Source organism: Kwoniella dendrophila, chromosome 4 (assembly GCF_036810415.1).
Source record: "Kwoniella dendrophila CBS 6074 chromosome 4, complete sequence".
In the NCBI taxonomy this organism is placed as follows: Eukaryota; Fungi; Basidiomycota; class Tremellomycetes; order Tremellales; family Cryptococcaceae; genus Kwoniella; species Kwoniella dendrophila.
In genome coordinates, this window is record NC_089479.1 from 456,492 (window position 1) to 474,083 (window position 17,592).

At 37.0% G+C, this 17,592-nt stretch overlaps 8 protein-coding genes across 8 annotated transcripts; 5 read left to right on the plus strand and 3 right to left on the minus strand.

Moving 5' to 3' along the window:
• Window positions 1–138: 138 nt before the first annotated feature.
• L201_003305 (uncharacterized protein) lies at window positions 139–1,746 on the plus strand (the record flags this gene model as incomplete). Its single annotated transcript, XM_066219060.1, has 4 exons — window positions 139–947; window positions 1,026–1,242; window positions 1,305–1,478; window positions 1,543–1,746. 4 exons carry the CDS (start codon window positions 139–141, stop codon window positions 1,744–1,746), a joined length of 1,404 nt encoding a protein of 467 aa, XP_066075157.1.
• Window positions 1,747–2,391: 645 nt separating this feature from the next.
• Window positions 2,392–6,229, plus strand: L201_003306 (uncharacterized protein; the record flags this gene model as incomplete). The annotated part of the gene is made up of 4 exons (XM_066219061.1): window positions 2,392–2,604; window positions 3,111–3,707; window positions 3,778–3,978; window positions 4,043–6,229. 4 exons carry the CDS (start codon window positions 2,392–2,394, stop codon window positions 6,227–6,229), a joined length of 3,198 nt encoding a protein of 1,065 aa, XP_066075158.1.
• A 1,056-nt stretch (window positions 6,230–7,285) lies between these two features.
• Window positions 7,286–9,000, plus strand: L201_003307 (uncharacterized protein; the record flags this gene model as incomplete). The annotated part of the gene is made up of 3 exons (XM_066219062.1): window positions 7,286–7,343; window positions 7,686–8,427; window positions 8,628–9,000. The coding sequence occupies 3 exons, from the start codon at window positions 7,286–7,288 to the stop codon at window positions 8,998–9,000; spliced, it is 1,173 nt and encodes a 390-aa protein (XP_066075159.1).
• Window positions 9,001–9,643: 643 nt separating this feature from the next.
• L201_003308 (uncharacterized protein) lies at window positions 9,644–10,545 on the minus strand (the record flags this gene model as incomplete). The annotated part of the gene is made up of 4 exons (XM_066219063.1): window positions 9,644–9,694; window positions 9,786–9,857; window positions 10,148–10,429; window positions 10,483–10,545. The coding sequence occupies 4 exons, from the start codon at window positions 10,543–10,545 to the stop codon at window positions 9,644–9,646; spliced, it is 468 nt and encodes a 155-aa protein (XP_066075160.1).
• Window positions 10,546–11,468: 923 nt separating this feature from the next.
• Window positions 11,469–12,563, plus strand: L201_003309 (uncharacterized protein; the record flags this gene model as incomplete). The annotated part of the gene is made up of 6 exons (XM_066219064.1): window positions 11,469–11,574; window positions 11,633–11,713; window positions 11,780–11,802; window positions 11,864–12,034; window positions 12,176–12,351; window positions 12,443–12,563. 6 exons carry the CDS (start codon window positions 11,469–11,471, stop codon window positions 12,561–12,563), a joined length of 678 nt encoding a protein of 225 aa, XP_066075161.1.
• A 541-nt stretch (window positions 12,564–13,104) lies between these two features.
• On the minus strand, window positions 13,105–14,764 carry L201_003310 (uncharacterized protein; the record flags this gene model as incomplete). Its single annotated transcript, XM_066219065.1, has 3 exons — window positions 13,105–13,433; window positions 13,485–14,071; window positions 14,190–14,764. The coding sequence occupies 3 exons, from the start codon at window positions 14,762–14,764 to the stop codon at window positions 13,105–13,107; spliced, it is 1,491 nt and encodes a 496-aa protein (XP_066075162.1).
• Window positions 14,765–15,821: 1,057 nt separating this feature from the next.
• On the plus strand, window positions 15,822–16,681 carry L201_003311 (uncharacterized protein; the record flags this gene model as incomplete). The annotated part of the gene is made up of 3 exons (XM_066219066.1): window positions 15,822–16,028; window positions 16,170–16,316; window positions 16,409–16,681. The coding sequence occupies 3 exons, from the start codon at window positions 15,822–15,824 to the stop codon at window positions 16,679–16,681; spliced, it is 627 nt and encodes a 208-aa protein (XP_066075163.1).
• A 276-nt stretch (window positions 16,682–16,957) lies between these two features.
• Window positions 16,958–17,398, minus strand: L201_003312 (uncharacterized protein; the record flags this gene model as incomplete). Its single annotated transcript, XM_066219067.1, has 2 exons — window positions 16,958–17,076; window positions 17,227–17,398. The coding sequence occupies 2 exons, from the start codon at window positions 17,396–17,398 to the stop codon at window positions 16,958–16,960; spliced, it is 291 nt and encodes a 96-aa protein (XP_066075164.1).
• Between the last annotated feature and the right edge of the window lie 194 nt (window positions 17,399–17,592).

The window sequence follows — 17,592 nt, forward strand, 5'->3', positions numbered from 1 at the left end:
CCCAGCGATACATTCATATTTTCAAGACAATTGATTCAGCAATCAATAACAGCGATCTTCCTCTTTACAGATTGATCGGGCGCAAGCGAGGTCATATTCAAACACTCTAACACTCAACCAGATCGCAATAGCCTCAAAATGTCTACCCCTCGTCGATCATCAAGACCTTCAACACCAACATCAAATCGACCAACACCTATACGTACTACTAATTTGCATCATCATAGAACAACAGATGAAATTGCCGCTGAAGAAGCAGCATCAATACTTCATACCCCTATAAATAGATTACGTGATTCAGGAAGTGCTACATCAGTTGGAAGTGAATTGGAGACTGGTAGCGCAAGAGCATTAAGACATAAAAGGTTAAACCAAGTTAGAGAAGCTACAAATGAAGCAAGAGAAAGGGAAGATTCAAGATCAATAACTTCAAGTAGGAGTCAGGATCAAGATCAAGATGAATTAGAATTAAATGATGATGTCTCTAAATCATTGGACATATCAGTACAAGGTGATCAAGACGGACAATCTGTATCAATAACAAACGAAGATGAAGATCATTTCACTTCACCCCCAACTGCCTTATCAACAGGTCAGATTTTCGCTAGACCTCATTCTCCCTCTGCGCCATCGAAATTCGGTCAAAACAGTAATGCTTCTTCGTCTGATTCAGACTCTGAATCCGAAGATGGCTCAAGTACAATCTCAGCTTCATCATCAAACACATCTGATTCTGAAGATAACGAAGACGATGACGACGAGGATGATGATGATTCGGATGACGAAGATATGGAAAAATTGTTACAAGCTGCTCGAGCTGCTGCTATAGCCAAACAGTCTGATGTAGCAAGTAACAAAGGAAAGGGTAAAGCTGTTCAGCCTAATAACGATGGAGAAGAAGTGGTATTGCAATTTGATGAAGATCAGAAAGAGAAAAAGAAGGATGCGTGAGTCAACGATGCAGCCTTATATTTATGTATCTGGTCGGTCGTTATAGCTGACACTATATTTCTGCTAATTACTAGCCCCATCCCCGATTTATCGATTCCTAAATTACCTAAAGCACATCTCGCATTTACGGAAGACGGTAAAGCTCAAGCCCATACATCCATACCTGAAGTAGCTCAAGCTGGATCATCAAAGTCAAAGAGACCAATAATAGGCAAGAAGAAACAAATACCTATACCTGAATTAGATGATAGACCTTATGAAAAGCCATTGAGTAAACGTGAAAAGGCAGCGGTAAGTTTTGCTCGCCTTGAAAACTGATCGATATATCGAGTAAAACTGATTCGAACAAATAGCAACCACGTAAAGCTACTACTTCTGAACTTTGGGCAAGTATACCTACACCTAGATCGGATTTGTTGCCTCAAATGAAGAGGGATTACCAAGCTCTTTCGCTAGCAAACAGCTTGGATCCTAAGAGGTTTATGAAAGGTGGTAGTAAATCTGATAAAATACCTGAAAATTTCGCTGTAAGTAACTACTGCATGAATGTAATAGTCTATGATACTGATATAGGATATACGGTTTACGCAGATTGGTACAATGGTAGATGCTCCTCGTCATTTACAAGATACGACATTGACGAAAGAAAGGAAATACAGAGCTGGTCAAGTTGTCAAAGGCTTGATACAGGATGAAGGTACTGGTGAATATGCAAAGAGGAAATATGGCGATTTACAATGGAGTAGAATGGAGAATGGAAGAGGCAAAGGTTGGAAGAGGAAGACAAAGTGGTAATTTCGCGGAGCTTTCGTTTTCTTGTCAAGCCGTAAGTGGATAATAGCGCTTCTCAGTCAGGAAGAAAGGCTTATGACTGGTTGTAGTCGTCATTGGTCTCGTTCTTGTTTGTACATAGTGCGTACATGTTGCCAGTACAAAGCATAAACACGGATTGTCCATACTAACCTATTTCCCTCTTGCTCTGCAGGTCATAGTTGCATTTAAAACACTTTGCATTTGCATTTGATCGCATTTCAGCTTTTATCTTCTTCGTTTCATAAAAGTCAATGTGTAAACAAAGATAATCTTGCTGACGTAATGAAGCGTGCCACGGCTATAATGCCGAACCGGAGAAAATTTTGATATTTTGTGATTTGAGTTGTTGTTGTCATAGCGTTAAATTTGACGCGAGTAAAATACAAACAAAGAATAATTAATACAGCGTAGCATACAGCGTACAAACGGGGTAATAGGTTTGTATAACCAACCCAATCAAAATCACCTTTTGGCCACCCTCCCTGCTTTTTTTTTTCCCACCATAGTATCCGGCCTTTACTGGTCGATGATAACCCATTTAAAAACAGCAAACGAGGGCAAAGCATCGACGTTCAGCTATAGCTGAGCCCTCGCTTTCAACCTTGTCGATACCTCCTTCAGCAATTCATGGCTCCAGGTAGGATGGTAACCTCTTCACGGCGTGCCGGGAGGGTTACAAATAAGACGAAATTATTGATTTATAAAGGGACGGATAAAGTTGATTTAGGTGCAGCCGAAACTATCGTTTGGGAATCAAATGAATCATCAGGTTCCGCTCATTCCGAACAAACAAAACATCAACATGTTGGTGCAATTGGTGTTGAATCTGGTGAACTTTTAGTAAGTCGACCCTCCTCTACAATATTGTCTATGCATGCATAGGTCTTTAGCATAGTAGAATTTCATCTTTTGGACGTTTGATGAAGAAGGGGTGTTTTTTTTTTCATTTCAATGGGAAAAAAAAAAGGGTTTCCGCGTGGAGCTTGCCTTTCAAAGCGCGCGCAAGCCGTCTTTGTTTATCATCATCATCATCATCATCATCATCATGAAAATCATGCTCTTTCCTCCTCTTTAACAAATTCGACCTGTTCATATTTTTAGTGCTATGTGATCTACTACTGTTCCTTCATCCATCTTGCTCTTTTCCTGCATGCTTTTTTCATCTGAAATCTGGTCGAAAGATGACTTCTTTACCTTCGGCCGTTTTGTTGTTATCATTCAACTTTTTACCTCTTCGGGTAATTCATTCGATTAACTTTAAAATCTCGTCATTTCTGTTTACAACATCAACTTTTACTCTGATTTACTAACGCGTATTACCAATTTTCTGTTGTAACTCTTGATAGGAACACCATCTTCAAGCAGCTTTATCATCAGCATCGTTGTTCCATTCTAGTGATAAACCCAATTCACCTAGTGATAAAGGTACTTCTGATACAACAGCAACGGCAACTACCAGTACACTAAAACCAACATCTTCATTAAATTATCATATTCCTACACCTGATGCAACAGGTTTAGTTAGAGATGATCAATTTGAACCATTATATCAAGCTACAAAATATGTCGAGCCAGTCAATTATATTAGGTTCTCCGATACCGTTGAAGAAAGTAGTGGTGGATGGGGTGGTTTAGGTTATTGTATGGATGATAAAGATTTTAAATGGTTAAATGAATTTAATTCCAAACAAGAAGGAACTTCAGGAACTTCATCATCAACTACAACAAATGGTGATCATAAACTTAATGGTAGTCCTCAAACTCCTCTGAAAGAAACTAATGGTACAACTGCTGGAAGAGGCATGAGAGCTAAGGGTAAAGAGAAGGAAAAAGATAAGAATGATGGATTGCCTACTTCTTTGTCTATCTCGGAAGATACCTTTGAGTACATCATGGGTGTTTTAGAGAAATATGCTGAAGATAGTGTCCCAATGCTTCATACCGTAAGTTGATATTCCTGGTTTCATCTTCTAGAATAGATAATCTAACTTTTTACACTTACACTATTCATAGAATATATCCCTTCTGCCCCCATTCTCATCTGTCGAACCTCTTTTCTCAAATCCAATACCGACATCCTTCCTACCGAGTAATGAAGTACCAAAAGGTCTGCCGGATCTGAAAGTACTATGTCGAATGGCTAGAAATGTATACTCGCACTGGAAAGTAAGAAGGGAGGAGAGAGAAGGAAAATCTATCATGCCCGCTTTAAACGTAAGCTGAATTTTCAGTACGACTATCCGTTGGATTATATGGAGACTGACTTCGGCATCTTTAGTACGACGAAACCAATGACAATGACCCTTATGTGTGTTTCCGACGAAGAGATATTCGAGCAACTCGTAAAACTCGACGTACGGACAACTACTCCATTGAACAGTTCCAGAAAATCCAAGCCGAATTGCGTCTGGCGCATAATTTGGCTTCCATGGTTGTCAAACGTGAGCAGGCGAAGAAGAAGCTATACAAACAGGATAAAGAAGTCTGGGAAGCTAAATGGAAGCTGTTCGAAATCAAACGTAAATGGCCTTCATTGGGTATGACAAGAGAAGAAGAGGAAATCATAACTGGAAGATCAATATCAGGTGTCGCACCTGTTGCCATACCGCCCATACCACTTCAAACTTCTTCAACCAACCTACCTCAACAGCGTAAAAGAACACATCACGAGAAAGATCGAGAAGAACGGGACAAGAGAGACAAAGTGGTCGATAATTCAACTCGAGCGGTTACCGAAAAGATGCCAGTTGGATTATCTGGAAGATCAAACGCTCCCGATGCTATCAAAGAAAGAATGGCAGCCCTTCAACAAAGGTTAGAAGAACTTGTGTCTAAAAAGAAAGAAGTTGATTCTGCTTGGGACGATGCTACCGATAATTCATATCAACCTCTACCACCTTCTGCTGCCATCCAAACTTTCCGACCTCGAACTTCCCTTGATCCACATTACGCTCGTACTCTTAACCGAGGTCGTGCAGACTCCGACGAAGAAGATGATCCTGAAGCTGTTTATCCATCTTCTTTCCGACTCCGACGTGGACGAGGAGGTGTACTTAGACTTGACCGACGTACACCATTATTCGCTCATAGAAAGGGTCAACCACCGACTTCACCATCAGAATACCCAAATTGGCTTTTTCCCGACACTGCACCCCCCGCCAAGACCTCAACAAGAAGAAGACCCAAGTCAATTGATGATGTCGAAGAAGGGGAAGATGAACAGCACAGTAAGAGGAGGAGGTTAAATGAGATTGCGAGGTATGATGTATCTCGTGGTGGTGCATTGGGTGTTGGTATGGGTATGGAAGAAGACATTGATCGAGTCGTTGTCGATGATTTGGATTCTAAATATATCAAGAATAGGATTAGTCTTTTACGCGAAGATGATTGGGAGAAACTTAAACCTGATCTTTCTGCAATTACTCAAGCTATCACTGCTTTAAACGCACCCACCGAATTGCCTCCTACACCTGTTTTCGTTAGACCTCAAATTGTTCCACCTAATCCTCAATTGGTTGCTGCTCATATACAACAACAACAGTTGTTACAACAGCAACAACAGATGGAGCAGTTCCAAAGATTCCAATTACTTGCACAACAACAAGCTATGGTAGCTCAACAACAGCAACAACAACAACAAGCCGCTCTTGCTCAAGCCGCTGCACAAGCTCAGCCGGGTAATCAAGGTATACCTTCACAGCAACAATCTAGAGCACCTTCTGCCGATGGTTCTTCAGTCGCTTCTCCCGTTGTTAATGTTCAACAACCTATGGGCCCTCCTCCTTCGAATGGTAATAATCGACCTCAGAATGTTAAAAGAGCTTCTACATCTGGTCAAATGCAACCTCCCTCTAATCCTCAAAGACCATCTAATTCACCTACAAACCCTGTTCATCCTAATGTCCAACCTAACAATGGTTCTCCTCAATTAGTCAATGGTTCTGTTCCTTCGAACGGCAAACCTTTCACCAATTCACCTATCACGAATGGGAATGCAAATGGGATGGATCCAGCAATGCAACAAAGATTATTAGCTGCAAGAGCAATTGCATCTGCATCGCAACAGCAACAGCAACAACCACATCCACAGCTGAACCTAGAAACCATGACTCCAGAACAAATTAATGAGATTAGTAAATTAGCTCAATCATCTGGATTTGGTGAAAATTTACAAGGTTACGTTGAAGCTAGGAATAAGCAATATCTGTTGAAAATGGCTAGAATGAACCAACAGCAAACAAATCAGAATGGTGGTCAAGTTCAGCAGCAACAGCAGAATTTCACCAGCGCAAATGGTAATGGTAATCAAACTACGAACCAACCACAAAACGGAAGTCCATCACTACCTACAGGTGGATTGAATCTGAAATTACCAGCTCATGCAGCTGCTAGATTAGGTGCATCAGGTACAACTCAACCACAAAATGGTCAACCTCAAGTCTCTCCTGCTCCTCAACGGGCTTAAATTGTTTTAAATATACTACCTCCCCTCTCATCGGTTTCATTTTTTTCTCTTTTTTCGAGATTTCCAATTTTTTTTCAAACATTCCAAAACGTTGTACAATATAGTAGAATAGAAAGGATTTATCACGGGTTTGTTTTTCTTTAAGTCTCATGATATATAGAAAAAAACAGTCACGGTGTATCGGCCGTGTTAGTTGTGTAGCTTAGAAATTTATTTTATCAGCTTTTTGGGATTTTCAATATAGAGGGCAAAATACCACAACCCAAAACGAAAGCAGAATTGCGTGTTACGTGGGACAAACGATCCCTTAAATACAAGTGACTTCTCCAAATATGAGGGGAACGAGTAAAAACAAGAAGAAGAAGAGAAAGAAGAAGAGAAAGAAGGAATAAATAAACAAATTAATAAACTAAATTAAATGGAGTTCGTATATATAGCTATTTTTTATAGTTGATTTATGCAATAACCTGAACAAATCATATACGACGTCCTATCTTGTCATTGACAGAATGTCACAGGTGGAATGAACTATAGTAGAGAGTCAATCTCTTTCGTACTGTACAACCATACCTAACTTATCATTATAAATGTGATTCAGTTTATGGTGCGTGCCTGATTCCGGTAACTCTGTTCGTTTCGCAATTCAAACGATAACGAACGAGCAATAACAATAACAACAAAAGAACAGTTATAGCAAATCGTTGATAATACGGCTTAACGACCCCACCCTGCTGATCAGAAATATAGCTTATACTAGCCATACAACATATATAGAGCGATCGTACACATACAGACAACTATTGATATTCAACTCCACCGGTTACTTGGCCTTCTTTACTTCATTACCCTTCGAACGACATTACGTCGACATCGACATAGAAGTATCTGATTGAAACCTTATTAGTTCTTGCTTGTATGTCAACACCGAATACAATTCGAGCTCTTATCGACTAAGAAATCAATTTCATCTCCATAAAACTTGTCCGGCCTGTTTTTTTGTTTTTAAGATAGTTTCTATCTATACATTCAACAGCATAATAACAGCGATATATAATAATGTCTGGTAGGAACCGTTTAGGTTCTGTTAAAGCCTCTATGGCTGAAAATGAACAAAGTGAGTTTTATGATTACGTTTATGCGTTTCTATATTGTACGCAAACATCTTCAAGATATCTATTACCGTTTACATACCGAGGCTAACGATTATCTTCTCATTTTACATCTCACTCTGGTACCGATCAATCTCTCTCTTCATTCATCATGGTCTTAATTCTCATGGCATCGATATCACCACTTTCATATTTGGAATCGATCGTATCTACCAATGGATCGAATTTGTATATTACTGACTGATACTTATACTGATAATATAATTAAACTAAAATTCATACATATATCATTGTCTCGCTATATGAACTGGCCTTCAAAAACGATATTATAAAACACAAAAAAATAGTGATCTCCTTATGGCATTCTTTAGTAGATACATTAAGATTATTACCTTCAATACCATCAAACCCATCTTCGATAAATAAAATAACAGATACGAATGAAAGAGAAAGGGAATTACGTATATTAAATTCTGAAAAAAAATATTTAGATGAATCTTTGGATAAATTAAATGTTTTATTAGCTTTAAGAAGAGGTACTTCCTCTTCATCTGGTTTGCCACTAACAGAAGGTAATATACCAAGTATAAATATTAAAGGTGAACGTGAACGTGATCGTGATCGTGATCAAATTTCAGTAACAACACCTGGAGGTGTAAATGGTATAAAAAGGAAAAGAAAATTATCTATATCAAATCATACAAATTCAACTTCAGGTTCACCTGCACCTGGATATGGACATGGACATGGTGGATATTTTGGTGGAAATGATTCAACATTGAGAGATAAAGATAGATATTCATCATCACCTTTACCAACTAATAAAGGTAACACTACTACACCAGTGTCAAGAGAACAAACTGGTAAAGCAAAAAGAGAACGATATTATGATCAATTACCTTTACAACCTGGTAGAAAAGTTATTTTCAAATTACCAATACCAGAAAATGATCCTTCTGCTGCTGCTATCGCTGCCGCCACCGCAAATGCAGCAGCAGGAGGAGGAGATGATTGGATTTTAGCGACAATCAAGAAATGTATAGGTGGTGATAAGATGAAATATGAAGTTCATGATGATGATGATGGAAAGTGAGTATTTTCGTATAATTTGATTGATAAACTAGACAGGGTGTAGGGAACAATCTATATAACTAGATGTACTATACATACATACACTGTGATTCACGGAATGAATCCCAGTGGAATTCGAAGATTTAAGAAATTGGAAATTCGAGAATTTGAGAATCTATGCTAAATTATTTTTGTTTTATAAATGAAAATTTTTACAGTAAATACAATACAACAATACGTTCAATTATACCATTACCAGATCCAAATTCACCTTTACACTTAACATCGAATCCTGTTAATTTGGAAGATTTCCCAAGAGATTCACAAGTTTTAGCTTTATATCCAGGAACAACAACATTTTATCGTGCAACAGTCATTTCTCCACCATTAAATGGTACAGGAAATGGTTTAGGTATAATTAAAAATACAAATAGTAATAATAATAATAATAATAATAATAACAACAAAAATGAATATTTAGGTTCAAAAAAAGGTGTTTATAGATTGGTTTTTGTTGATGATGATAATTTTATTCAAGAAGTTGATAAAAATTATGTTGTTGCTGTGAGTTTAACAGTAGTACTTTTTTGAAAAAAGGAGAATAGAGATTTTGTTGCTAATGATTTCATAACGACTTTCTGTTTTTTTTTTCCAGTTTCCATCTTGATCATGACGACCTTTTCAACCAGAATTGAGATGTATATCAATCAAGCTATGAATATCTTTCTTATAAATCAATATCTACTATATATATTTGTAATAAAGCTTATACGCCGTGCAAAGGAAATGAATGCTAAGGAATGAAATCTATACTTTTCTTTCTCTCATTGTGCATTTAGAAATTCATAATGTCTCAAAAGCAGATTACAATTCATTAGTCCTCATTGAATTTAAGGGTTGAAGCAAAGACCGCTTTCTCCTTCTGCTGCCTTGTTAACCAAGGAGACAGAAACGTGACTAGTTGTGATCAGTATCGACGCAAAACAAAATCAATTTATAGGATGAAATGAAAATTGTCTATCTGTTGATAATCTCAATTCGCCCAATCGGGGTTTCTGTAAGAGAAGCATGCAAAAGATATACATTCCAAACACCAAGTTCCCAATACCAAATAAGGTTCTGCTGTTGGTGGAAAAAACCTGTATATATGATATGTTTTTTTCTTATCCAAACCAGATATCCCAAACCTGAAAAAAGTAAATCATCGTAACAATATTCTAATAATTTACTATGTTTACTTCTTTTTAGCTGGTTCACCGGCCTTGGTCTTTGCCTTTCCTCGTACCTAAAGTAGGAGTACATGATCAGTATTTTTCTTTTGAAAATAAAAGAACCAAGCAGTGTTGAACAAAGCATGGAAAAATCTTATTACTCACTTTCTTAGATCTGTTCTTTCTTTCTTTTCTAAGTTTTCTGGAAGCTTTGACGACTTTGTCAGCGAGACCAGACTGTTTAGTGAAGGATTGGTGAGACCAATGATTGATGTGAATAGAAGTAAGCAGATTATTGAAAGTGATAGAAAAGAAAAGAGATAAAAGCAATTTGTCAGCGTTGATCATTATTGAACGTTTTCATTCTACCCAGTAATCACTGCTAGTCAAGTCGAAGAGCATTACAACGATTCATATTTTTCTAACTTCTTGTCGCATAACACCTGTCGTATGCGATTATCCATGCGACCCAATCTCCTTTTCTAAAATTCTCTACTGTTGGAAAGAAACTTTTTTTTAAAACTCACTCTTACAAGTCTGTGTTTAGGTTCGAATTTCTTTTGTGATTCTTCATCATCGTAAATTAAACCAAAACCAGTTGAAACACCACCACCGAATTTAGTTTTTAAACCAAATACTGAAACTCTAGCAGCTTCAGTTTTATATAAACCAGCTAATTTTTCACCTAATTCAGATCTTGAAATGTTTGATCTTGTTGGGTGGAAAATTGTGACAATAAATTGTCTTCGATTTAATAATCGGTTGGTAATGAATTGTGTGGTTCGGATTGTAACTGGGCCTTGGGGATCCTAAGGAATTAAATAACAATATCAGTTATAGATCTAGTTGCTATAAACCGCACATCATCTCTAAGTTTGATAGCAGGACAACGCATATGTTTCTCCATGATCTCTAGTATTTCCATTGTTGATTATAACGATGTTGATAATGCTGTACAATGTTGCAATCTCCTTTGAGCCTTTCTCTCTCTATCGTTGTTGTGTCGTTCATGTCGTTGTTGTACTGCTACGTTTATTATTGAATACTAAAACTTGTAATTTTGCCGTCCATATTCTGTTGTCGATATCCAATGATCCTCCTACCCTTGCAATCCTTTCTAAGTCCTATGCGTTGTCCTGCTATTGACGATGATGCTGCTGATGTTGCTGCTGACACTCACCATGATGGGCAATATCCTCCACTTTTAAGACTTGATGGATGAAAGAAAGACCTTTTTTTGCTAACAGCAATTAACGAAATAACCAAGTCGATCGATTGGTATCACGACAAACTGCAAACGATAGGCAAAGTATCAGAGACAGCCAACAATCAAACACTGCATAGAGTATAGACTATAGAGCATAGAGTATATTGGACAATCACTATACAAACCCCCATACACCGTACACCGTACACTATCCATTGAATTGATCTGGTAGCGTGAGCTTCAGACTTATTTTCACTGTAACTATAACGGAGTTTCGCGGTGTTAACTATCGGTAATGTGGCAGAATCCCATCAGTCAAAAACTGAAAAGAGGAATTACCGGTATTACACATCAAAGCCTTTGTGTGGCAGTTGTGCGCGAGTACATCCTCAGTCCGTTTGTTTCGGATTCCGGTTAACTCTGATCGGCCGGTTTCAACATTTATTTATTTCTCATTCTGTGCCTGACAAGATTAAATGTAACTTGCTGTAATGCTTAAATCGTATGATCAAGTGTGGAGGGTAGCCTTATTAGAAGAACCGTTGATCATCTGCAGAAGCTATAGATAACTCTATCTTCTGAATACAAGTATCATACTCTCTGATTCAAATTCTGCTAATACTGCTCAACTTTACTGCAACATGTTGCTTACATCACTGCTCTCCGCTCTTTCGATAAGCTCAGTCTTTAGTTTGACTGTCCCATCATCAAACGAGTGGGTGAAACGTGAAACTCTGGCTGAAGCCGGTATGTTGCTATCTAATCGGCCGATTTCACAATAGCTGATATGACAACCTGATTACAGCCCATAATGCTAGAGACCTGGTGAAAGACGTAAAGACAGGTACTATGGCTAGTGTATATCCTGAATCATCGGATTTTGCAGGTATGTTGAGCTATCCTTGTAGTTGATCGCTCGTAACAATTCAGCTGATACCGATGGCTAACATAGGTAGACCGTTTGCAATGATGGAGGTTAGCCACAATCTTTCGTGAATGTCGTACAAATAAAGCTGATGGTGCGAATCATGAGTAGTATCACGCACCATGTTACTCGAATGGATCATTGGCATTGATCTTGATGCCCATATCGAGGTCGACACAGAATATCTTTCAGGATCCTGGACATCATATAGCATATACAGTTAGTATGCCTACTGAAGGTATAAAATCACCTATGAGTAGAGGCAGAGTGGCTTTGATGGGAGTGAGTTTTGATTGTTTTTGAGATTTCGAACACATGACCAGTCAGGCAAAGAACTATGGATGGATTCTGTATGACACGATATGGAATCCACACGAAATCAAGTATAGCTAATTTATGTCATCTTCCCTTCCTCAACGGTAGAATGTCACCACATTAAGGAATTTATCTCGAGAAGATGAAGCAGAATTATCAAGTTGTTATACTAAATATCATCCAGATGCCAAAAGTTGGATACCTGGTAATAAAGATTCACCACATTTCAGTATATGGGCAAGATTAGATATCGATAGAATATACTATGTCGGTGGATTTGGAGAGTAAGTTCATATCAATTGATAAATGGATCTAAACTTCAAACGCATACGAGCTATAATATTGATATACGATCGATATTTCTTGACTCTGTAGTATACATTATATCGGACCAATTCCAGTTGATCTTTATGCTAAATCCGAAAAGAAAGTTCAAGAGAATTATGAAGATTCAGAAGAAGTATTCGAAGATGATTTAGATCAAATTGTATTCTAGATTGATGTGGCCTCCGGCTTGATTTCAATGTTCCAGGCGACTGTCTGATGACTTCAGGGGGACGTGAGATTCTTTGTATCAGTAATTGTGTTTGCTTGGAATCATTTCAGATATGAACACAAGATCATAGTTAGGCGATGTGCTCATATCCACTGTATGTATCTCATCTTAATTACATCATGTACTGCTTACAACTGTATTTGGAGCTAGACAATCTAGTTAACTTCAGACTTGGAATAAAGGACATGATATTCATTGCATTTTACGAAATCCACAAAAGAGTGCAATAAATCAATGGGTATACAATATCAGGAGGATATAATTCGGTTAGAGTGGTACATATTACAATAGATAGTGGAAATTCATCTTCTCCAGAATTCAGTATACAAAACACACATCTCGATCAAGTAAAATGTTAAAGTCACTCATTTTGCGTAATTTTTCTGATATTTTCGAAAAACTATATCGAATTGGAAGGTCAGGAAATGGTGATAACGACGTTATGGCCTCCATAAAGAACCACTATCGAAGTAAAAAAGGGTTAAACGAGACCTCCTACTGAATCCCATTTCTTATGCTTATCTGGCCTTTGTTTTTGATTATGATTATTGCCATAAGCTTTATCATTAACTAAACCACCGTACGGATCATCAATAGTGCTATTATCAGGGTTTGGGTTAGACCCGTGGGAAGATTGTGAATCACTTCTAGTGGGAACAAGATTTCTACTGTATCGTTGTTGATGTCGTTCTTGAGTATTTTGAGATTGGTATAGAGGATGGTCTACTTGATCCACATATCTATCTTGATATTGAGTGGGAGCGAAAATATTGTTATTTTGGTGATAGAAATGCTGATTATGTGTATGACCTGCATAACCACCGTTGTCGTCTGGATTATGATTCTAATTATGTTTGATACCTAAACCAGCTAAACCAGCACCTTCAATGGGAGTCATAGTTTGATCTATACCGTATTGATGATAACTATCAGCATTTAAATTATTCCATGAAGACTCACTACCTTGTCTTTGATGATTATGGATGTTATTATTATTGATATTATATTCAACATAATCAGGCTGTTGATCATAATGATGTTGAGGTATAATAGGATATCTATCATTCTTTTCATTGATAGAGAAACCATGAATCTCATTATCTCTTTCATCAGGAAAATCAATTCTTTCAGGTGGAACAAAAGATGGTATTGCACCTCTTAATCTCCGACGTCTCTTTGTTATTCCAAAAACTTTCATCAAAAACCATAAAATCGTTACTAATGCTATTATACCTCCAACAACCACCATTACAACACCTAAAGGAAATAACTTGTTATCGGTATTCAAGATCGAAGTATTATCACCATCATTATTATTGGCAGATTCTTTTGTAGCTTCGACGGTACTGGATGTGGTAGCTGGAGGTGTCGAATAGATAGATGAAGTTAAAGTTACATCTCTACCTGCTGATACAGTTACGATTATTGGAGGAGGGGTTCTTGTAGGTCTACATTGTTCAACAAGAACGGGATTCAGCATGAGTTGATATTTTTTAGAGCATCAAGAGATCGATAGAGGAGGTATAACCTAAGAAGGAGGGCAAGGATGTTAGATAGACGACTTACTGTTCTTCAGTTGAAGAGCTTTCAGAAGAAGATGTTGAGGCAGACGAAGAGAATAAAGAAGAGGTCGCTGAACTGATTGATGAGGAAGAGGAAGTTGCTGAAGTTGATGCTGAAGAAATTGAAGAAGGATTGACTGAACCTGAAAGTTTGTTACTATTGCTTGAAGAAATAGGTACTTGAGTTTGAGTTAATGAATTTAACGTACCAGTCAAACTTGAAGTTGCAGGTTGTGGACTTGTCATACTTGATATGGAAGACGAGCTCATTCCTGTCGGACTACCTTGACCTACTGTCCTTGTAGCTGTACCAGTCAGATGAGTGTCAATGTCGCTTGTTGGAGATAATTGTGCATTGGCTGATGTAGCTTCCTTTGTATCCGTTGCCTTGCTAATCTTTGTCGTATCGTCACTTTGCTCAGCCGTAGTGATCATTGTATCATCGTCTTCCTGACTTGATTTAGTCGTTGATCCGGTACTTATAGGCTGACCTTGAGCTGTAGATGATTTAGGTAAGTCGATATCATCACCTCCTTCACCTAACAATCCACCCAAGAGTCCTCCATTTGTTGTTGACATGTTGACCACTTAAACGCCGGGTTCCATAAATCGATGTCAGTTGAAGAAATCAAGAGTTTCGTGTCTTTAGCGTTGGAAGTGATCAATAACGGTATTAAGCTCGATTGAACAATCATTCCAGCATGACCAGCATGTAAGTTGTAAGAAAAAAGAGAATGTTGGAAAATAAGGAGGGGTTAAGCTTCGAAATGTATATTTTGGTTTGTGTCGTTATGCTCTAGTCATACTAATGTTGATTGAAGAGCCAAATTTCCTTTCCTTTCGTTGTCAAGGTCTCTTTTTTTAATGATGATCAGGTGTATATCATCAGCTTGTTTACGTTTTAGTATCAATGGTGTATAAAATACTTTATTGCTTAGTAGAAATAGCTTGTTTGTTAAAATCGAATTTACCACAAGTTAGACTGTCTGATCTGTATTCTAAATCAAGTATAATGAGATCACTATACCAAGTGATCAAGACTGGAAAAGTTCCTTATGATTAGTATCTAGGGTGAAACACATAACTAAAATGTCAGTATCTTCAAGAATAAAGGATCTAACCTGATCATTTAGCGTAAATAGAACAAACAAAGGATCAAATAATAACAAATTGATCAAAATGAGGAATAAAGGCGTTTCAGCTTCATATCCTTTGTAATGAGTGACTATCGTCATTATATTTTACCCTACTTGTGCATATATGGCCAGGAGGAGATACTTTTGATCATTATCATTTCATTAGACTTCTATACCTAGAGTATGCATATCTCCAACCCTCCCCTGTGCTTGCTTGTCAAGGCTGTATTTTATAGGCTGTAGGTTGTCGACTTTGGTTACGTAACACGCTCGCATTGAACGACGCGTTTTCAGCTCAACGCGAACAAACAAAAGTCAATAACAACAACAACAAAATGCCAGAACATGAGAATCTCTCCTTTTGACATGAGAGACTAAGTTGTTATCTTTTTGACTCATTCTACCATATCTATACACCACTGAGTTCCCAAAAAATCACATTGAATCGAGCACAATCTTGCAAATACCGAAGCTAAAGAAAGAATCGATCTCTCGGCAATATGGCTTATACAGCATCTTCATCATCAAAACATTTACCTAGAGAATCAATATATCCAAATCCACCTTCATCAGATTTTTTAAATGCTTTAGAAGATTGTGTTCAAGCTACTGAAGGATGTTCACAAATACTGAATAATGGTTTGAATAAATTAAATAACGGTACGAAAGATTTACCTAGATTAACTAAAATTATGAGACATAAACATGTAAGTTTAGTTGAGGATTGTGATCATGAACGAAATCATTTGATTCTATTTCAATTTGATAAATGACAAATCATTAGCTCAAGAGTAGTATGTGATGAAAGTATCTATCATTACTAATTACGAAAGATTTACTTGTGATAGCATTTCCTCTTACTTCCTGAACCAACTATCTTGACGCATAAATCAGCATTAGCAAGTTCTTTAGCACCTCAAATTGATCAATTAATTACAAAAGCTGAAAATATGGTTCAATCTGAAAACTCTAAATTAGTAACATTGGAAGAAAGAGTGAGTATAGCTTTGACGCGTCTTTCGAAATGAACCAAAAGATAGTATGATGTTGAAACGCTAATAATGTGATATGATATATACTTGTATAGCTAAAAATCTTAGAATCATCTAAATTACCTACAATATCCTCCTCCTCCTCAAACTCAAATAACGCCAATAATAATAAATTCAATTTATCATCCAGTACATTTAACAATGACAATGATAATGATGGGACTGAAAATGAAAAACAGGACACATCATGTAAAGTTACAAATATAAATACAAAAGATTTAAGTATAACACAAAGAAGAAAATTAATGATGTTAAAATCTAAAAGAGAAAAATTAGAAAAAGAATTAGAAAGGTTGAAAGGGAATTAGAGTAAACCTATCAAACCCTTCAATAATTCAATAAGTAATAAGCGAGATCAACGATTAGGAAACTGATAAGATTCATACATAAATTAAACTTCAAAGTACAAAAGATTAGATCAACTAAAAATTTCCTTTTACATTGGATAACAACTTGCTGAAAACTTCCGTTGTATACTGTATGATATTTATCCAAGACTAGTAGAACAAGGAAAACGTAGAGCAACGATACAACTCTTGAACAACCCGTTAAAACAAACGATAAAATGGTCTCAAGTTATTATATCAATGACCTATGGCTTCATATGAACTTTCCCAAGATTTAGTTATATTTTGATTGAATGATGTGAAGAATCTAGGTAATTTAGGTTTGGATTTACTATTGTTCGAATTTTTTATAGTATCTGGTTGAATAGAGAATTAGAATATATCCAAGATCAGCACAACATTTGTTCGAAGTACATCTACACGATGTATTCCTTTTGCCTATTGAAATAGTAGAACAAGAACGTTGTATTTCCATCCACCATGAAATGTAAACATCGTGAACTCACATGTATCTGTATCTGATTGACCTCGCTTCGAAGGTACTTTCTTGCTATTAATGACCTCGTCCTCCTTTTGAGCCGCCTGAGTCAGAATAGCAGGAGCAGATTCACTTCTTCCGACTAACCCCAAATGAATTGTATGTGAATGCAAATTCGTTATATCTTGTAAATTGCTCATCTTGCTGGAAAATTTGTGAGAGTACAAGTATGTATATTGGAGTAGTTATTCAGAGAGGCCAATCTCTTTCTGTGTAATCGTATTGAGTTGAGCAATTATGAAAAGTACTGTATCAACATAAATCCTTCTTATACTCTTTCAATAAATTGTGAATGACTGTAAGCGCTTCTACCGATAAAAGCATCCTTTCATAT